Source organism: Eschrichtius robustus, chromosome 6 (assembly GCF_028021215.1).
Source record: "Eschrichtius robustus isolate mEscRob2 chromosome 6, mEscRob2.pri, whole genome shotgun sequence".
Classification (NCBI taxonomy): Eukaryota; Metazoa; Chordata; class Mammalia; order Artiodactyla; family Eschrichtiidae; genus Eschrichtius; species Eschrichtius robustus.
In genome coordinates, this window is record NC_090829.1 from 91,994,649 (window position 1) to 92,017,543 (window position 22,895).

General features: G+C 38.8%; 1 protein-coding gene across 16 annotated transcripts in view; it reads right to left on the reverse strand.

Moving 5' to 3' along the window:
- Positions 1-22,895, reverse strand: part of BBX (BBX high mobility group box domain containing) — a 280,074-nt gene that overhangs the window by 38,618 nt on the left and 218,561 nt on the right. For all 16 annotated transcript variants that reach the window (XM_068546792.1, XM_068546806.1, XM_068546805.1 and 13 more), the window contains 2 exons: positions 21,206-21,280; positions 12,144-12,224 (listed from right to left, as the gene is read on the reverse strand). In XM_068546792.1, the coding sequence (XP_068402893.1) occupies positions 12,144-12,224; positions 21,206-21,280 (156 nt within the window). The remainder of the gene's footprint in view (positions 1-12,143; positions 12,225-21,205; positions 21,281-22,895) is intronic.

A 22,895-nucleotide genomic window follows, 5' to 3' on the forward strand; every position in this document is an offset into this window, starting at 1 on the left:
TATAAAGGCTGAGAGATCATAACAGTACATTCTCCGCTGGGTTGTTGCCAGGCAAAAGTAAACAAATGTGTGCAAATAAAACTCATAAATGACATAAAGCTTATAAGGGCTGGAAAACAATGCTGTTTCAATTTAGCAGTATCTTAGATTAAGTTCCTAGCCTTCCTGTAATACTCTAGATGAAAAGTGGAACTATTTGTCAGTTGATAAGGACACTAATCTTCTAATGAGAACCAAAGATGAACTTGCCCCACTGTTTTTATTTTTAATTCATTTTTACTGGAGTATAGTTGCTTTACAATGTTGTGTTAGTTTACGCTGTACAGTAAAGTGAATCAGCTATACATATACATATATCCTCTCTTTTTTGGATTCCTTCCCATTGAAGTCACCCCAGAGCATTGGGTAGAGTTCCCGGTGCTATACAGTAGGTTCTCATTAGTTACCTATTTTATACACAGTAGTGTATATATGTCAATCCCAATCTCCCAATTCATCCCACCTCCCCTCCTCCTTGGTATCCATACATTTGTTCTCTATGTCTGTGTCTCTATTCCTGCTTTGCAAATAAGATCATCTATACCATTTTTCTAGATTCCACATATATGCGTTAATATATGATATCCCACCTGTTTTTAAAAAACAGGTCAAAACTTCTGGCTTGTATTGGGCTTGTGGTCAATTAAAATCCTGGATTACCCACATACTATGCTGGGAAGCTTGGTCTCTCCCATTCTGTATCTTTATACTTTTTGTAACTAGATGCAAGAGTTTCCATTTTTCCTTACAAAGTATATCTTTTCAAAATTTGAGTTAAATTACCTTCCAGCTTTGTGTTATAGACACATTTGATAAAGTTGCTTTTTACATCTTCGTCTAAATCTGTGGTAATAAAGTTGAGTAGGTCATGGCCAAGGACAGAGCCTTCTGGCAAACCTCTAGAGCCCTTTCATCAGGTTGATTTGAACATGAATAAGCTCCAGCAATCTAAGAACGTTTAATAATCGAGTCTAAACTCCCCCCATTTTGTTTACAAGGACATCATAAGATTGTCCGTCAGAAGTTTTGCTGAAATCTGGATACAGTATGCCATTAGCATTCTCTTAGCCTATTTTATAAGCATACAAAATAAAAAATGAGGATGGCTTGTGCACCAGTCAGGGTGTAACGACGCAAACAGAAACAACTTAAAGCTTATCTAGCCAAGGGAATTTAATGCAGGGAATAAATTAATTACACAGGTCACGAAGAACTGGGATACCGAAACAGCAGGTCGTGAGGTAACCCAGGGATTAGCAACAGCAGGAAGGCACAGTAGGGACAAATGGGGGAAGGAGTGTTACGAAGCCGAGGGGCTAGGTCCCTGGTGGAAGATGGACCTGTGGTGGGCCAATCTGGAGGGAGCTGGATACATGGACGAGATGATGCCTTTGCTTACTCCCACCCCCCCTCACCCCTTCCCTACACATCCCAGCCTCTCTCTTCCTCCCATCCCCTAATCTTCTGCCAGTGTCTCCCACTGGCTGAACCCAGCTAGAAATCAGGCGACACAGGAACCCAGGAAAGGCAGTCTGCAGCCACCTGGGATATAAGCCAGCATACAGGGTACAGAGATTCTGGGGAAGCACATTAGACAATAACTTTGGGGGGTGGGGGGAGACTTCAATAATTCCCAGTTTTCATCTTCTTTTCTATGAGTTCAAACATGATTAAAAATAATTTTTAAAAGTTTCTAGGAATTAATAGCCTGTATTTTCACATGACATAAACAGAGCCCAGGAACAGCTATGGATGTAGTAACTCTTAGAAGATGCCATCACTCTGAGATGTGAACAAATTTTATATTGAGAGGCAGTTCCAAAAGGCAGGGGTTCTAGAGAGATTGTCTATGACAACACACTGACTCTGCCACCAATTAAGCTCCTTTTCTCTAAACCGTTCTGTGCCTGTTTCTCAATCTACAGAATGTGGATGTTAACATAGTACTTGCCTTAGGAATACTGTGAGGTTCAATGAATTGCACATGTATAGTACTTAAAATAGTGTCTAGCACAGAGCAAGAATAATGTATTGCGACAACCATCCCTTTGGGGCTTAATGTCATGTAGGATAAATGCTGGCTATTATTAGTAGTAGTAATATTCGTACTGTCATTAACAGGACATCATAGCCCTGGTAGACTAACTGCTTTGCTCCAGTTTTTCATTCTAGGGTTGAATGATTCTATATCCGCAGGGAAAACCCTATACAACAAAATCAGATTCAGAAAGATCTTAAATCAATTATCTTTCAAGAAGCAACTCTTATTAAAGATATAATCAAGCTCAGTTCTACTTTTGGGTACAAGCATTATCTACTCACATCTACTTTGGGGTCCATGTATCAACACTTTAGTGGGACCTAGGAAAGCACACACAAACTACATTATGTACATATGCATGGAGTGCACATAGAGAAGCACACAGTGGACACAAAAGAACATAAATCAGTGTGAACTCAAGTGAATAAAACTGCACTGTGGGAAGCACAGAATTAATGTCTGCTATTAATTAGCCAACTTGCCCTTAGTAGAGAGAGGGCTGGTTGTTAATCAGGCCTTGAAACAGAACATGCCTTAGTAAATGACAATTTATTCTTCTGTTATTATCTTAAATTGAACAATAACCTTCTTTAAAAGTGAGAACGGAAAATCATCTGCAGGACACCTTCTGGATGGAATTCCCATGGCTGTATTCAGAAGTTAAAATGTTAATGTTTTCAATCAAATGCTGGGCATAAATATTTGATATATATCGTCTATTCCCTCAGGAACTACTCTATTTTTAATAACTGTAACTTCCGGGGGCGGGGGCACAAAATGAATCCTGTTCACCTTTGTATTCTCCTCCAAGAATATCCTAGTAAAAAAAATGAAGGCATTCAACAGATAATTGTGTTGAACTGAACGGTTCATTAATTCCGAGGTAAATGATGAATCTAAAATGCATTCTGATTAATACCACGAAAGAGTTAATAAGTCTATAAAAAACAATTCTAATTATGACCATGCTGCTGTTTGGCCTAGACCAGTGATCACACTGTCCTTAGTTATGGTTTCCAGGAGGACCAGTGAAAACTAATCACCAATATTTTAACTTTACCTCTGACAACCGAAACTGCACTGAAGTTTCTCACTGTTTCGCGTAGTCAGAGCGGCCTGATAGTGATGTGCTTATAGAAATGTAACTCAGTCCCAAAAGAAAAGCAAAAATCATTATGTTGAAACCCAGATCCTTTGGATGTACACGTGGGACAGACATATAAAAGACTATCCTCTTCAAAATGATTGCAAAGGAAAAAAAAATCAATAAAGATACTGAAGGGATGAGATAAAATGGAGGGATTATTTTTCGTGTCCCTGAGTTCAGGGAGGCTGTCATTTTCAGTTCAGGTATGACCACACCTTAGGTTCAGGGTTTGTTATTGGGTAGTGGCTTTAAACACACAATAAATCTGTGCTGCACCAAGCTTTTATCTCTTTAAAGACATTTAAAAATGTATTCCTTTCTACAAATGTTAAGATATTGATTCATTTCTTTAATGCATCCTGCTTTAAAAGACTGAGTGAAATGGCCAGTGAAAAATAATTAATCGTGCACTAGATGACAAGTAATACCACAGAAGAAGATGCCCTTAACTGGTACAAAGAAATGGGTAAGTAGTTCCAAAATGTACCATATTATTTCACTCTTAATTATATTTTGTCTTTGATTGTCTGTTATAAAGGAGCCAGCTAGATTAAAAACAAGGCAGTATGCAAACAGACCCACTGACATTAATCAAGAAGTTTCCATTTCTAAATTTCTGCTTTTTAGTACAAAACAAATGTTTTGCAGCCAAGGTGTGTTTACAATCATTTTGTACTGGCTTATTATCTGCCAAAACAGTGTAGACATAACACTAGGATGGCATTTCGTGGTGTTTTTCCAAGATGTGCATGTCTCCCATAATTAAATAGAACCAGAATGTTTTTGCCATAAAAATATACTGGCTGATGGTTTCAGAGAATAAAGAATAGCATCACTGCTAAGATAATTCAATTTTCTTTATTATAAAAGATAACTGGTTACAGAACAGTGGTCTAAGTGTCTCTCAGCACTAAAATCTGTGCATATTAAGTAGCTTACTGTTTGGTTTGCTGAAACAATTAGGCCAGGTGAAATGGTGGTTTAAATGTTTATTCACTATTTCTTCAGAAACTATACCATTTCTGAAGAAGACACTAGATGGAGTGGGGATGGCCTTTGCTCCAAAAGGCCATTTACTGAAGTCTCCCCAAAAGGTGTTAAAGGAAGTCATTAGGTGCATTCCTATATTTCAGTTCCTACAAAAGGAAGTTGGTGCAATTGGAAATAAAATGAAAAGTTTTAGGAGTTTTCTAAAAATGACTTGCAACTCAGCAGAAAAAGGAAAGAAACACACCACTTTCAAACAAAAGGTCCCCTCTAATATATCGTTAAGTGTTAGAATTCAATTTTACGATAAGAGTGCAGGTGAAGCTGAGAACTTGGGAACTACATGTTGAGGTTCTAGGCTTCAGGGGGTTACAGTAGGGTGAATGCACATCAATGATATGAGGACACAGCAGAACACTTGACTGGAGTCATACCTCAATCAAATACCACCTATAATTGGTAGTGGGGGGGGGTGAGATTTCCTACTTTTTTCAGTATAGTATAGAATTTCTGTAATTTTAACATAACTCATCTTTTCTTAAAGTGAGCCATAATTTTCCATAAGATTTAATTTTTATAGATACTAGAATAAATTCATCTTTACCTACCCATTTGACTTGAATTATAAGGGTTTTTTGCAAATTAGAACGCAAGAAAAACTAGGGTGTTGAGGTCTCTGAAAATGTCTTCATCCTTTTTTTAATAAATAGGGTTAATGACAACTTTTCCAATTCCCTTGGACCCACCATATCTACAATCTTGCTTTTTATATATATGAAGAGTATGTCTAGAGAGATCCAGCATTCTCTTTCTTCAACTTCCCCGTAACAGATTATCAGTTTCACAAATTGAGATAAAGAAGAAAAGTACAACACAGACAAATCCAGCAATCCTGGGGTGACTGTTTTTTACCTTTCTTTCTTCTGTGCTCAGAGGAACATGGGTTTCTGCTTTCCAAACTCAACTGTTTACCTAGCTGGCAGTCCCCTCGTGTTGACTCTTTCAGTATTGGATTTCTTCAGTTATCCCTTCCCCCTCAGCATCTTTCACCTCTGCTTTTCTACTTGTGGGGCCCCCTCTCGGTTCACAAACATCCAGGTTTCCTGAAGTTGGGCTCCAAGACCAGGGTAAACTTCTGGAAGCCGTTCTTTTCCCACACTCAGGTTCAGAGCTGGAGTTGTCTCGGACTCCCCTTTGCTTTACCTCTCACATTGACTCGATCACCAAATCCACCTGAATCCCCTGCAGCCTCCCATGCCCACCGCCAGATCCCCAGATGCTGGTTCTTGTCTTCCCACACCCAGATGTCCACAGAGGCTTTCCACTCTGTTCTACACAGCTGCCAAGTGAGTCTCTCCAAGCGCTGCTCTCACCACGGCACACCCCTGCTCCAAATTTTCAACCGCCCTTCATTATTTTCAAGTACAAATTTCTCTGCTTTACACTAAACACCCTCCCAATTCTGACTTGCAGCTACACTCTACCTTCACCTTCCATATATCTCCTAGCACAGCCCTCCCCTCTGCCCAGCTGGTCTACTTGTCATCTACCTATTTCATGTTTGCCTGCCTTTATCTCTTTGCTCTATCTCCCCCATCTCTCCATTTAATTATGCATAAATCACAGTCTCTACTGTGTTTTGATGGTTAGGTATAAAGGGGTGTGGACAAGTGTAAATGGTTGTTGGCAATGACTGTTGGACTCAGAGTCGGGGCTCAGTAGGGAAAGGAGAGGATCGTGACATTTGTACAGCAAACACCTCTCTAAGAGGGCAGCCATTTATCAGCTCTGACCAATTGTTCTCATGCAGAAAGGCTGGTCCAGTGTCTCCAGACCCTCTACATTTTCAAGAGAGGTCAGAGTATGCATTTATTTGAAATCTATAATTTTAAAATATTAGCCACTAATTCAAATGTAAAATATAATGCAGGTCAACAAATTGTGGGCCAAAGAAAGCATCTCTTAACAAAATTGGATGTGGCCCAAAGGATGCTAGTTTCAACCTCTGTTCCTCAACAACCCCTTCATCAAGGACCATCTTTCTTCATGCTCTCTCCCCTGTGCTGGGCTCCCCAGAGCACTCCAGTTGATATTAATTTCTCTGTTTCCTGGTTTTACACGTTCACTTTGGTATCACTCAAGTTGAACTTCCTCATTTCATTGCATGCTTTCCTGTGAAACCACTTGCACCATTAATTTATTTCTTATCCCTTAACTTTTTATATTTTATCTCTTTGCAACTGGAGAATAAGTTCCTGGAGAACAGGAGGCATACACTGTAATTTCCTACAGTCCTCACCGTATCTTCCAAAGTGTATTCACAAACAGGCACTTACTTATTTAAGGGTGTAGGATGTATCTTGGCAGTTTCAAAAGTAGAATCACTTTTAAAAAAGGAAATATCAGCTCCATTTCTTTGACAGCAGTCTTGAACAATCTGTCATCTTATTCAGCCATACACATATGTGTAGGAGTAGGCTGTCTTCCACAGAGACTTCTATAACATGCAAACTCCTATAACAAGTAACTTGCACAGTCTTTTATATTCATCTAAAACAAGGTGACAGAATAGCACAGTGCCGAAGAGCCCCGGCTCTGGAGAGACTGACTGGGTTTCTACGGAGGCTCTAACATTTCCTGTCCACATGACCTCAGGCAAGTCACAAAACCTCTCTGTCCTTTTGTTTCTTACTGTGGAAAAGAGGAATGATAATAGTACTTACCTCAAAGGACAGGTGTGAGAATTCAATGAGTACCTATAAAGTACCTAGAAAAGTGCCTAGCACACAGTAGATAATAAATGTCGGTCAGGGCTTCCCTGGTGGCGCAGTGGTTGAGAATCTGCCTGCCAATGCAGGGGACATGGGTTCGAGCCCTGGTCTGGGAAGATCCCACATGCCGCGGAGCAACTAGGCCCGTAAGCCACAAGCCACAATTACTGAGCCTGCGCGTCTGGAGCCTGTGCTCCGCAACAGGAGAGGCTGCGATAGTGAGAGGCCTGCGCACCGCGACAAGGAGTGGCCCCCACTTGCCGCAACTAGAGAAAGCCCTCGCACAGAAATGAACATCCAACGCAGCCATAAATAAATAAATAAATAAATAAATAAACCCAAAGTTAAAAAAAAAAAAAACCTTAAAAATAAATAAATAAATAAATGTCGGTCATTATTATCTTACGTTAGATAATAAAACTTACTTGCAGATAAAAAAATTAGAAGTAAAACAAATAGTAATATTTTTAGGCTTATGCTCCAGCCTCTCATGGCACTCCAAACACCAAAACTGGATCTCGAGGTAAGGTCTTCCTAAACCACTGATCTCAGAAGAAGGCTCACAGGTTATCTCAATGTACATCGATATGCAGGTAGCTTGAACAACCTCGCTGTTAACAGCACGGAGTAGGCCCTCAGAAACTACTGTTTGTTAGAATAGATGAATAAACTGCTCCACTTGTTGCACTAGGCAATATTAGTAACAGATATCTTTAAGTGTAGAATTTTCTTTACTAAAATGTATGAATAAAGATGTTTCTGTGTGCTCTCCAACTATAGCAATTATAATACACAATGATCTCCAGGAGGATGCTTTGCTATTCTTTATGTGACCTGACCTAATTAATTTCAAAAGGAAAGGAAACACAATACATTATAGTACCTGTGCCAATGAACTGATGAACTGAACAGTATGAACCTCATGGAGGTTCAAACATAAAGGACTGTATTTTTTACAATTCCCTGACCTCAGCAGCACAATGCCAAATCTCCCTTCCTAGCTGGAGTAGATTCCTGAAAAATACCTGGAATAGATTCCAGAATTTTCAGGTCACTTTCAGCTATTAAAAATCCACCCAATTTAGGGCTTCCCTGGTGGTGCAGAGGTTGAGAGTCTGCCTGCCAATGCAGGGGACACAGGTTCGAGCCCTGGTCTGGGAAGATCCCACATGTCGCGGAGCAACTAGGCCCGTGAGCCACAGCTACTGAGCCTGCGCGTCTGGAGCCTGTGCTCCGCAACGGGGGAGGCCGCGACAGTGAGAGGCCCGCGCACCGCGATGAAGAGTGGCCCCCGCTTGCCGCAACTAGAGAAAGCCCTCGCACAGAAACGAAGACCCAACACAGCCAAAAATAAATAAATAAATAAATTTATTAAAAAAAAAAAAATCCACCCAATTTAAAATGCCAATCAAATGCCTGAAGCAGACCCTTCCACCAGAGCATCTCCTGGCTTGGGGTGCTGGGAAATGGGGAGCGGTCCTTGCAATGCCCAAACTGAGAGTGCAGGCCAATCTAAGTCTCCTTCTATCTGCTGCCAGCCTCCTCCAATTTTCTTTTTGCCTGCTGAAGTGGGTGTAGGACACAGCAATAAATATATGCCTACAATATTTCTTGCTTCTCTCCAAGAGAAGAGTTTTCTTGCAAGCAACAAATCCTGTCTTTGGGAGGGCTCCTCATTCACTCCTTCTCCCATGTCCACCCACCAGAATGGAGCTGGGAAGGATGAATGGTTAGTTCTGGGGCTGGTTGCTGGCCCTTCCTTCATAAGACATATAGCCTCTGGTTGAGAGGACAGAGAAAGGAATGGTGCAGGTAAAACCAACTGTGCATGGTTATGTCTTTGTCTGTTCCTGCTAACTCCACATAAGACTGAATGACCTTGACAGGGATGCCAAGGACAGAGACAATATACAAAATATTTAACAGGCAGGGGTGCTAAGCGATCAGAAGGGATGTGGTCTCAGGGCTAGAACAGGGTGCTGCAGGCCCCTTGCTGTGCTGTCCAGTCGCTAGAAGGATAGGGGAGACCTGGGATGCTAGCAGAGTTACTGCAAAGGTACTCAAGGGGTAGGGTCCCAGTCTTTTTACCAACAATAGGAAGTATTTTGTATTTTAGTACCGGGACAGCTGTCCTGTGCAAACAAGCTGAACATCACTCCTGTTTGTGGGAGTTCCTCAGAGTGTCCTCAAGTGAGAGATGTGATGGTCCCAGGCCTGCCCTCTCCCCACGACCATTCTGTGGCCTCTTGCCTGATCAAGCTGAACTACCTTCTACTTGTTTACTTGGCCCCTGGAAAACTCATGCATCTTTGCAATGCCAAGACAGTGCATCAGGCTATTCTAAGTCTCTCCCTGCTGCTGACTTCCTCCAGTTCTCTTTTGGCCTGGTCAGAGAGGTGAAGGGCACCGCAGTAAATCAACGTCTAAAACATTGCTTGCTTCTCGCCAAAACATGAGAAGACACTTCTTGCAGTGCGACCCCTAGTCTTTAACAGGGGTTCTCTCAGTGCTGTCTTCACTCTGCTTGACAGAGGCCAGGGGTGATGAAGGGAAAGAAGCACTGCCTGCTTTCCTCCACAGGACAAGGAGAAAAGCCACAATATTCCAGATGACTGCCAAGCCCATGATAGCCCCACCCATGGGGTTAGGGTGGGGACGTGAGGGGAAACCCTTGGAGTGGTAGAAGGGATGACAGCTGGAAAAGGCTGTCTCTTTATAAATCCCAAGAGAAGAATCTAGCCCAAACTGAAGGTGGCTTGTTGATTGCTATCCCTTTAGAATGTGTAAATTTAAAGCTGTTCCTTAGGATATCAGACAACGGCATCAATTCTGGGCCACAGGAAAAATCCTCCTCAATATCCTGTCATACTTATTTAAAGAGGTACCCAAAATAATTAAATATTATACTTTGTTCAAGAAAAAATGAACATCAAATACACAAGGAATAAAAAATAACTGAGGAAGCATATTTCTACTGGTGATTATTTAGAGATGCTGATTAATCCATTGTGCACATATTTATGTTTAATTATAAACTGGGAAGGCTTTAGGATGTTATTCTAAAACACACTCTATTAGCATTATGGCATCGTATTCATGTGGTACAAATAATAATGTGAGAAGATTTTCTTGGTAAATTATTTTTTACCAACCCTGTTCCATCAAAAGCATATTATTTTTACTTGGATGTTATAAGAAACTAAGTCTGAGTATAAGCTGATTTTGCTATAATTGGAATAGGCTTATTGCAGTCATTTTACCCCTTTAAATTATGATACCAGCATTGAAACATCTGTTAAACCATAGCATCTGTTTTATATTTGGGATGCATCCTTACAAATTTGAAGAGTGTTCTTTTTAATGAGCTCTGATTTAATGGGGAATCCATTTTTTTGTGACTGTTATGCCAAAGAAAGAAAACGAGAAGACAGATTCATTGCTCTAGCACCCCGCCCACAGCAAAGCACCTCTAAGGTCCATACATTTCTAATACAAAACTATTTAATAAACAAATATTCACACTGAAAGCTAGTGTGTTTTATAAATCAGTGTTGTTTAATATTTAAAGGACCATATGGATATGTCTGTATATATGTACATACCCCATCCTCCGGGAAACGCAGAAAGGGCCATATTCATCTTATTTAAGAAAAATTATCACTTCTTTCAAATAAATTATCTTGACAATCTATATAGTCTTAAAGATAGTGGACAAATTTATGACCTCATAGTCTCCCTGTTTACTAAGACACGTTTACAACTCTAAAGGCACACTCATTGCCAGATCTTTATCATTTTAGTTCTATCAGAAACAGTACTCTGCCACTGACTTACCCAGTTTTTATAAAAACTATTCCCTGTGGCATTCCTAATTTTTCTAGTCATTCGTAGCCCTCTATTTGAGTCTGAATTTCTCTTATACAAGAGGCATGTCAGCTTCATGTCAGACAAAAATGGATTAGTTTGTCCCACTATTTACATACTTTACTGTTTCAGGCCTTTTTATTTTTATATTCCTAATTTGGATCTGGCTGGACTTTAAAAGCTTAATTTAAAGATATTTAGGGGGAATTCCCTGACGGTCCAGTAGTTAGGACTCAGCACTTTCACTGCCGGGGCCCGGGTTCGATCACTGGTTGAGGAACTAAGATCCCACAAGCCACGAGGTGTGGCCAAAAAAATAAAATAAAACTTAAAAAAAAATAAAGATATTTAAAACTGCTAAATTTTTATGATACAAGCTACCATAAAATTTAGAAAATGACAGGTTGTCCCATTAAGTTCAATAAACTCAAAGAATTTATAAAAGAACCATATCACAAAAAAACTCAGAAGGAACTCATTGGAAGGAAGCCAGAAAAAAGAGAGAAAAGGAAGTTTAATATAGAGATTTTGGGTCACTCATTTTGTACCTCTTAATTTGTCTCACCAAAAGAGAAAACTGCTACAACAGTGTCCTGGCGCTAAAGCCATTTCTCGCACAAGTCCCAGTAGGGCAGATCGGTCCAGTCTTGGCGGAGGAAGCCTTGTTGCCACCTGTCCCAGCAATGACCACTCCCGGCATCTTCTCCCCCCCACCATCCCCCACCAAGTGAGGGCTCTGTCCTCCTTAGGCTTTACAAAAGCATCTTTCCTACTTTGCCAAAGGAGTAGTAGCATTTTACACCCACGTCACATCAAATGTACAACTGATAGATGCTATAAAACCAGACTTTAGAACACATCCTTTGAGTTCTTCACTGAAAACAACCCGCAAGTTAAAACATCAACCACCTAGTTTAACGGTAGTGCTTTCTAGGGATTTATAGATATCACAGGAGAACCAGAGAAGAGGAAAATGACCTAGGCCATTCTTCTCGGTTTAGGATGTACTTACTTAACCAATCTGAAAGAGACGAAAACTGACCTTATTTTAAAATACTACCTGTGAAAAAGATTTTGCAATTTCCCTGGGTAACCTTTTTCAATGCTTAATGACTTTTCATAGCAAAAGTCCACTTCCTTAAGTTAAAGGTTAATCCTCTCATTGTTGAAAATTAGATACAACACACTTTATGGTCACAGGTGAGATGGTACAGTTTAGGGAACACCGTTACGATTAACTTTATTGTGACTTCGATCACTGCAGATCTTATCACAACATATTCTTAGAACTTGCCTCTGCCAGTTGAAAGAGTGCAGACTTTCCACAGCGTTTTACAGGTTCAGCACCGCCCAACTGTGAAGTGTTCGAAGAAATCTATATTGAAAACAATTCACATAAAGAATATTAACTGTGATATCAGAATTTTCGCTCCCCATTCACACACATTCAGGAACTTTCCTTAGTTTAATGAGAACGTCGTCGCTCCCAAGTACCAAATAACTTTAAATGTGTTACGCTTGGGATTATAATTTTGAAACCAATTTTAGTAAATAGCCTCAAAAATAGTAACAAAAAAACAGGTGTGGCTTGGGTGGTTGTTGGATGACAAGAGTATTATTATCTTGAGTATTCCAGGCCCTAAATTTAACTCTACAACCTTAAAACAAGTTATGCATTTCTATTTCCATATAAATACCAACTCAGCAACTTGCCACATAAAAAAGAGATTTAATGTCATTTTATATTTACCAAAAAGCAATTAGTTAATTTTTTGTTGAAATATATTTGGAATCACTGTGAAAAGACAGCCAACAAGCCAGTCAACAAAAATTTTTTTGAGAATCCAATATAAATGTGCTAGGCAATATGACAAGAGCTGGTGAAGCTAAAAGTTTTACATAAAACACTGGCACTGGCTCTGAGAGTACGCTCTAAAGTACACAAAGATTGACAGTCAAGACCACAAATCTCAATAAGCCGTACAGTTAAGACCTAAGTTGTAGCACATCAACATACACACAACATTACATCGTGACTGCATCCTCTTCTGCAAATTTGGCTCAACAGCAGGCAGGCACTAATAACAATGAACAGCACTGTCCTTTCTCGTTTTTATATGAAAACTTAATTTTCAATTTCTAGCTTAACTCCATAAAGAATTGAGAAGGGCATACATTCTTAAAGATCTTTACAAAGTATTCTTCTCCTAGAGAAGTTCTGTCATCATTAGAGCAGCTAGCTATGGTCTAAGCTTTTAATATTCTTTGTGATTCTGAATTCTTTCTCAGTTTAAGACAGAGGTATTTCTCAGTTCAGTTTAGGAGACAAACCTACCTTGTGACTATACCCTTACAGGTGACCCCAAGACCCCCAGGGAATTCTATGGCGCTGTCAGCCCCAGAAGAGACTGGGGACTTACTGCTAGAGAAAATTCTCCCTAGAACACCTGCTGAGTAAGAGGCAAATGTTTAATAAGCTACCTGGGCCACTCAGAAGGGACTAGTTTAAGAAAGTTTTAAGGAATTTTTCTTCCTGGGTACTATCATTTTTAAAAGAGTCCTTTCCTATTTATCCCAATCACTTACTGTTTTCTTTAGAAGATCAACTTAGGGGCTGAATCTTTTTGAAGATTTTCCTCTAGCTGAATTTTCTCTGATATATGCCATTTCTCCTTTTTTAGACAAGGTGAATTCAATTACTAACCTTATCACTAGACTAAGAGAAATAAACACATTTAATATAATCACTGATTCTAGTGACTTGGGGGAAAGAAGTACTGAACATCAATGCCAGTCCCGTGAACCAAGGTTGTATAATAGAAAGGACATGGCTTTTGTGTCAGACAAACATGCCTTCATTACTTCTTGCTGTGTGGACTTAAGCAAATAATTAAGACCTCATCTTCACCTTCAAAATAGAAACAATACCTGCCCCGTATTAACTACTTTTGTGAAGATTAGATGCTATGTTAGTGAAGAGTTCGGCACAGTGCTCAGCCCACATTATGCTCTCAATGAACAGTACAATTATTAGTAATAAGGATTTATCATTGTTAACACTAATAAATAAACTCTTTTAGGACACTTCCAAAAATTAGTTACAGACTGAAATTAGAACAGAATTAAAAATTGCAATGTCAGAGGAGAATTATTAAATTTAATAATCTATAAAATATTAAATGTGTCACATAATCATACGATACCCTCAAGAGAACAACAAGCTGGGTGACGCTCCCCTACACAGCCCGACACTGTTTTCTAGCTCTTCCACTGGCTCCCTCTGCTGTCGCTTTTGCTGCTGTAGGTTTTTGTTCCCTGACGCTGTGTGTGTGTGTGTGTGTGTGTGTGTGTGTTCACTACCACGAAGCCTGTCAAATGCCTGCACGGCACACCCAGAGGCTCAGCGTCGAACTTCTGACCGCTCGGATGTATCACCTGCCAGCTGAGTTAATGCACAGCTGTTCGAGTCGAGGCTTGAGAATGGTTCCTTGCCTTGCAAAAGAAACCATCACCTAATGTTTAGTAAGAACTGTTTTCCTCATCACCTATGGGAGGATTTTTACCTATTTGTAGGTACAGGCGCAATATTTTAAATGCTCAAGGTTGCTGGAAGCCTTATTTTCAAAGGATGTTAGGGGAGAGTCAACATATTTTAGCAGTCCAACGTTTCTAGAATCACCTAACAATAAAATTTTCATAGAACAACTTAGCGGTAAGATATACTTTCTAAAAATGTCTTTTGGCTTCTTAATTGGGGGCAGGGGGTTGAATATATGTTAATGTCTGCAGCACTGGGCATAGCTGACCTTTCTTTTGAGAGTCTCCTCTGGATTTCCAATACTGCAGAGTCCTTGTTTTCCTACCTCTCAGGCCACTCCTTGCTGTTGTTCTTTGTTGGCTCTCCTTTCTATAGAGAGCACTTAAATGTTTTCCCTCAGGGTTTTGTCTTAGGGCCCCTCTCTTTTTCTTTACACATTTTCTCTCAGTAATCTCATTTACGCTGATGGCTTCTAATATAAGCATAGCTTGTGTAATGCCAATTTGTTATACCATTGTTCATTTCCCTGTTTGTTTTCTTTTTCTATGTAAGAGACATACACATCCTTTGAAGTAAGAATAATGTAGCTAATACATGTTTTTCAATGACAGGTCAGCTAGTGGTGGGAAGTGTGTGTTATGCTACCCTCCTGGGTAGGGGGCAGTAGTGGGTCATACTGCACAGTATGTTCATGGCTATGCTTTTCATTTTCCTCAAGTTGGATGGTGCTTGCTAATCTGTTAACTCCACTGTAGTCTCTCCTCTGCCTACTGTGGAATGTTCTGATAAACAGGGTGGGTGTTAAAAGTATGTGATGTACAGCAAAAGCGCCAAGAAAAATTATCACCCTGGGTGTTAAAACTGTTAATTTTATAGCTGACTGAGGTAGGGGAGCACACCAAGGAAAGAGGTGGTAAAGATCAAAAGCAAATTAGCTGGAAGGCTTTTGCAATTATGAGGGGTATCATAAACACTGTAGCCTGGGAGGAAATGACTAACAATTGTTGAGTGAATAAATGAATCAGAGAACAAATGAACAATATGAGATGATTGGTCTTCCTTACCTTAAAAGAAATATTAACACTTCCAATAAACCATGTAAGACTTTCACACTGATGAGCTGCAGCGTGAGTATATGGAGTCTGTGTTGAGTGTAATATTCCGTAACATACTGGGCATTCCATCATGAAAATGAATGCGTTAAATGTGCACCTATTGCTTATATCCAATTGTGACGATACCTTGGTGAGATTACGGTTGTATTTATATTGGCAAAGTAAAAGCCTTCTAAGGAAAGTTTTAACGTTCAAATCTATTTGTCTAAATTGTCCAGATTAGCTCCCTGTCTTCAAAGTAAATATGCAATTTTTCAACGCAAAGATATACTCTAGGTGTAAGAGTCAGACACACGGCAGAGAAGAGGACATGTGGACCAGGCAAGGCTTCCAGACTTGTTAAATAATGGAAGACAACAGCTCCCTTCTGGCATTACATTTGGTCATTAGTCTTCAGTAAACGAGATCTAAACAGTGACAGATGTGTCACTCTACCTGCAAACAACAAAAAATGCAGATAGGAAACTCACTTTGACCAACTTAATGGATCAGAGCCTGGAAACAGAGTGATGGCTCTTCAGAAGGGCCAAGTTGAATCTAGATGAATTATGAGCATCAATACAGAATGGGAGACAGGCTGAAATGCGAGGAAAACAGGCTCTGCACTCTATATTTCTTTCTAGATCTTGTAAAGCAGATGTATCTTTCTCCCTTTAAACATAAACATTTATGAGGAACCTACAAACAAAATGTTCTTTATTCAATTTTATGGTTCCATGCAGGTTACTTCAATGGGTTTTAGAACTATCAGATTTGGTTAAGAAGGAAAGATATCCTTCTCAGCTTGTGACACGGAGACCCAAGACATAAAAGAAAAAATATTTTCAACTTAAAGAAATGCCCAGGGCTTACTGTTTTTTTAAAAACTGCGTTTCTAGGATAATTGTATTACACGATAAATGACCAATAGCTAATGTCTTCCTAGAGTTATGAACACTTGTAAATGAAATTAACGCGAATGGGCTCTAAGAATTTTGCAAGCCTGATCTTAAAGTGATATTACAAAGCGAAACATTTTTAAAGAGTAAATTGTTTCCTAAATTATACAAACACCTACTTTTCTCTAAGTGCACATAATAGGACTGAGTATCCCTCTGAAAAGGGATGAGGGGTATAAAGTGGCCCATTGGGTAAATTTCTATTATCTGCCCATTCCTTCCTCACTTAACCCTTTCCCTGTAAGGTCCCAGAGATACCAGAAAGTGCCTTGCCAATGCTGATTTAATAACCTGCGGTAAAAATTGCAAACTACAGAGCAGTGGTCTCAAACTGCGGTTCCCTGATAGGAAACTTGTTGAAAGTGCAAATTCTCAGGCCCCGCTGCAGACTTAATAAGAAATTTTGGGGGTGGGGTTCAGCAATCTGTGTTTGAAGAAGCCTTTGAGGTGACTCTGGTGCATTTTAAAGTTTGAGAAACTCTGCTATAGACTAATTAGAACAAGAATTTCAAGAGTCTTTGTGTTTTCTCAAAGGTGATGGGTGTTTTATGAAATAATTATAAGAGTTTTAGGGATACAATCACAGTAATTATAGGCTATTCTATTTCTACTGCAATAGATATGCTCATAGCAGATTGTGGTAGATACTTTTATTAGTTCATCTAGTTAGCTATTATTTAGCTTTGAATAAACCAGCCCAGTACTGGGCTGACAATATGGTCAGATCATAACATGAAAGAGATTGAAACTTCTCTTGAGTCAGCTGAGGAAAGCGACTGGAGGTCACAAATATCCTTAGAGAACCATGTACTGTACTTTTCTTGTATAATCACATATAACATTTACAAGTAAACAACTAAGTATGTAATAATTTAATTTGCTTAGGAATTGTTAGGGCTCTTAATTGTCAACCTATGCAAAATATAACTGGGAAAAATAATATACAGAGTTGAGAAGGGGAACTGTATTTGATTCTAGGGCAGAACATTTTATTTTGGTTTCTCCATCATGCATGCCTTCCTCTGTTAATGATGCCTGAAACAACTCATAATAAGTTTTCAAATTAATTTTTTTAAAGCTTCCTCAAGTCTTATAAATGCACAGTCAAAAACCCTCAGAAGACAAGTGCCATTGAGGAGAGGAGTAACATCTGGAAATGTCTCCCTGCACAACTCCTCGTAAGTAAGAAGAGGTTCTTCCCCAGAAAAAAAACTTTCTTTTTGAGGAGTGAGTGTACTAAGCAGTAAGAACAAATTAATTTAAGAGAGGTATGGGATCTCACTCTCCAGAATCACAGGACAGTGGCTGTTACACCATCAAACTGGTTCCTCAGAGCTGCCCAGGGCTTTGAGGCGCCTAATGAATCTGATGGTGATCTCGCTTAAACAAGAACCACACTCTGAGTGGCAATACCTGTTAGAAATGCATCCGCTGAGGTATGTCATACAAACATTTTTAATTAAATTGAAAACTCTTGGTAAATAGTGCATATGTAAATATCAGATGTGTCAAAGATGAGCCACTACGTTCTGATATTCATGCTACAGAGTGTAGAATTTAATCAAAAAGAATACATGGCAAATAAATTGTTTTGAAGGAGCTGTTTCTAAAAGGTTGGATGGGACTGCTCAGGTACCAACATTAAAAATAAATTTATCGTCATCATGTCAAAATTCTTTTTACCTTTGAAAAAATTATTAGTATCAAGTAAAAGGATGTCAATGACTAGAGGAAAGCAAGGAAATATTAAACAAAACTATTCCCCAGACAATGAAAAGAAAAGCCTGTTTATCATAATGAAAAATTATGATAAAATCTTAATTTATTCAGATTCATCAAGCAAATTGTTCTTCATGAAATGATACCATTATATGATATTTTTGTTACCAGTTTTATAGAATAGCCCTCAACGAGTAAAGCAAATACTGTGGCAGAGAAGCCTAACAGATAAACAGGCCAGAGGGTTGGATCAAGTCACGGTGGTTGACACAAGTGTCCAAAGAGGAAGCAGCATTTTTTTTTTTTTAATGTAAGCGCTAAAAGTAATTTTTTCTCATTTTTGAAGTAAGATGCTGGGTTTTCTCTTGCCAAAAGGATATCATTTTACATTTCATTTATGCAGCACTCTTTATGCAAATGAATCAAAGTGATTCAATACATCAATATTAAACAGAACAGTCCTACTTGTCATTTTCTCTCAACCTTATAAAAAAATTGCTTAGTTTATTATATGCATTTTTGGTTGAAATTAATAAAAAGGAAAATGGGGAAAGACCTAAAGCAGATGGCATCTTAATTTTACAAAAGGGATATATTTTATTATTTTTCATATAGTACTTGTTAGAAATGAGCATATGGTTGAGGCCAGGGCTTTTGTGGCAAAATCAAGCATTATCAGATTTGCCTTCTCATGATACCAACCAAGAAAATACTCTCTAGTGTGTACTCTCTCTCTCTGGCTGACAATCCGAAGAAATCTAAGATCCTGTGTGAGCTGACCTGACCTAAGCCCAGGGTTAAATGCTAATAAAAATACTGGCTGAAGCTACATCACACCCAAAGCTAAGCACTGATGATCTAACAGGTCCTATTCACCCCTGCATTCACTGTGAGAGTTATTCATGAGCTACAGCATCTAATTTCACTATTGGAAAAATTTAATAAATTGGAATGCTATGGCCTTCACGTTGACAATTTTCCTAAGCTTTTAAAATAAGTTAAAAACAAGGCAAAATGAAATAAATGAATTACTGGAAAGTGTGTATTCTGAGTGAACTCTTTAATGAATGCTTGTAAAATGGGTATAAATTCTGGAGCTGATCTGTGATTAGAGCAAAGGCAGCAAAAAGCAATAAGTAGCCTCCCATGTGTATTATGTTAGTAATGGCAAGAAGCATGCCTAAAGTTCTCTATATGTTATAAAATTCCATTCCAATACTTCCTGAGCTCAATAAGTTTTCTGAACCCAATGTGTATATATATATATATATATATATTTTTTTTTTTTTTTTAAAGAAGGCCATACCTCTGCAAACTGAAACTATAAGACACTGATGAAAAAAATCAAAGATGACACAAACAGATGGAGAGATATACCATGCTCTTGGATTGGCAGAATCAATATTGTGAAAATGACTATACTACCCAAAGCCATCTACAGATTCAATGCAATCCCTATCAAATTACCAATGGCATTTTTCACAGAACTAGAACAAAAAAATCTCAAAATCTGTACCGAGACACAAAAGACCCCAGATAGCCAAAGCAGTCTTGAGGGAAAAAAAAGGAGCTGGAGGAATCAGACTCCCTGACTTCAGACTATACTACAAAGCTACAGTAATCAAGACAATATGGTACTGGCACAAAAACAGAAATATAGATCAATGGAACAGGATAGAAAGCCCAGAGATAAACCCACGCACCTATGGTCAACTAATCTATGACAAAGGAGGCAAGGATATACAATGGAGAAAAGACAGTCTCTTCAATAAGTGGTGCTGGGAAAACTGGACAGCTACATGTAAAAGAATGAAATCAGAACACTCCCTAACACCATACACAAAAATAAACTCAAAATGGATTCGAGACCTAAATGTAAGACCAGACACTATAAAATTCTTAGAGGAAAACATAGGAAAAACACTCTTTGACATAAATCACAGCAAGATCTTTTTTGATCCACCTCCTAGAGTAATGGAAATAAAAACAAAAATAAACAAATGGGACCTAATGAAACTTCAAAGCTTTTGCATAGCAAAGGAAACGATAAACAAGACGAAAAGACAACCCTCAGAATGGGAGAAAATATTTGCAAACGAATCAATGGACAAAGGATTAATCTCCAAAATATATAAACAGCTCATGCAGCTCAATATTAAAAAACCAACCATCCAATCCAAAAATGGGCAGAAGACCTAAATAGACATTTCTCCAAAGAAGACATACAGATGACCAAGAAGCACATGAAAAGCTGCTCAACATCACTAATTATTAGGGAAATGCAAATCAAAACTACAATGAAGTATCACCACACACCAGTCAGAATGGGCATCATCAGAAAATCTACAAACAACATATGCTGGAGAGGGTGTGGAGAAAAGGGAACCCTCTTGCACTGTTGGTGGGAATGTAAATTGATACAGCCACTATGGAGAACAGTATGGAAGCTCCTTAAAAAACTAAAAATAGAACTACCATATGATCCAGCAATCCCACTACTGGGCATATACCCAGAGCAAACCATAATTCAAGAAGGCACATGCACTCCAATGTTCATTGCAGCACTATTTACAATAGCCAGGTCATGGAAGCAACCTAAATGCCCATCGACAGACGAATGGATAAAGAAGATGTGGTACATATATACAATGGAATATTACTCAGCCATAAAAGGGAATGAAATTGGGTCATTTGTTGAGACGTGGATGGATCTAGAGACTGTCATACAGAGTGAAGTAAGTTAGAAAGAGAAAAACAAATATCGTATATTAACGCATATATGTGGAACCTAGAAAAATGGTACAGATGAACCGGTTTGCGGGGCAGAAATTGAGACACAAATGTAGAGAACAAACGTATGGACACCAAGGGGGGAAAGCGGCGGCGTGGGTGGTGGTGTGATGAATTGAGAGATTGGGATTGACATGTATACACTGATGTGGATAAAACTGATGACTAATAAGAACCTGCTGTATAAAAAAATAAATAAAATAAAATTCAAAAAAAAAAAAGAAAACAATAACAACAACAAAAAAGAAGGCCATACCTCTGCAAACTGAAACAAGGCTGATGCTTGACATTGTTTTGAAGGAACATCAGGGTGGGAGGTACCTGAAGATATCTGAAAGGAAACAAATAATTTTTAAAGCACAAGTACATTTTACCATAACAGACTAACAGATTCTGTCAAATATTTCCACTGTACACACAGAAAAAGATTAAGACATGAGTCATCACCCTCAATCCCTCTTAGAAAAACAGTATCAATGATAAACGAAGACAAAGGCCATGTTTCTAAAAACACATGTGGAAAGAACAAAGAAGACTGAGTTTGGCTCATTTGCCATGTCTCTTGAAAGAGTATCAGATATGTATCAAATAGCAGTTGAGGACACCTGTAGAGATAAATTTCCTTATTTCAGTGAATTTTCTAACATATTATTAAAAGTTGAAAGCTGCAAGTAAATCTCTCTCCTCCCTACAGCACTCCCCTCAAGCAGTTCTCTGCTTTGAGACAGCTGTGAAACAGGGTTGGAGAAGCAAACCATGTGGGTCAGAGTATCTGGGACTGAATCTTAGTTCTGCTACTCACTAGCTACATGACCTTGGGCAGCTCAGCTAATCTCTCTTGAGATTTATTTTTCCCAACTGTAAATTGATGATGATGATGATAATCCCCATTTTACAGGATTATGGTAAGAAGAAAATAAGCCATCGAATACACTGCCAATACACAGAATTCTATAATACATAGAATACACTACCAAAACTCAATAAATTGTTTATTGAATATGAACAGCACTTCTTTATTTTATAACACCATGCATCCTCCCATCTAACATACACACACACCTATGCCCCTCAGGTGTCTGACAGTGGATAGAGGATTCTGTCACACCATCCTTGCTTCAGCTAGGAGAACTTTTGTTTCTATTTGGTGATTATGACAGCCTCATTAAAAGTTTGCTCTGAGGGCCACATGGAAATAGTTTTTAGGATGTTTTGAGAGCAAGGTCAGTTATTAATTTTGGTTTCAAAGTGAACAAAGTTTCTATCCAACTACAAACTAGGGTGAAAATGAGTCACAAGAGCAGAAAGCCTGAGCACTGTAAATTCAGCCCATTTCCAGTTCCACAAAAGTCTTTTTCTTCAATTAACTGTGCTCACCGACTCCATCAAAGGGAATTTACTAAGCAATACATGCAGCTTGATCATGACTCCTCAATCCCAGGAATCATTTTTTCATATTAATTAAATTAAGTTGTTTAGAAAAACAATGGAGCCAGTTGGTGATACAATATCAAAGTCAATTTTAGGGATAAGAAAGAATTACAAGAGAGCCTGATGGAATTATTGACTCTATTCATTGCTGAAGGCATTAGGAAAATTTTAATTCCACCATATCTTTTGCATCAGACAAATAAGCATTTTTAGAACAAATATCAGTAAGAAGAAAAAAGATCTCCCAGATCCTATTTAACAAACTAGACATACACAAATTGTCGTAAATGGCTAAGATCTAACCAAGTACTTTGAAAATATTTCAGGGTAAAGATGTAGAACTCTTCTTGGTCAAACCATGAAACCTATCATTTCAAAAGACCTCCGTGGGGTTTCCCTGGTGGCGCAGTGGTTGAGGATCTGCCTGCCAATGCAGGGGACACGGGTTCGCGCCCTGGTCTGGGAAGATCCCACATGCCGCGGAGCGACTGGGCCCGTGAGCCATAATTACTGAG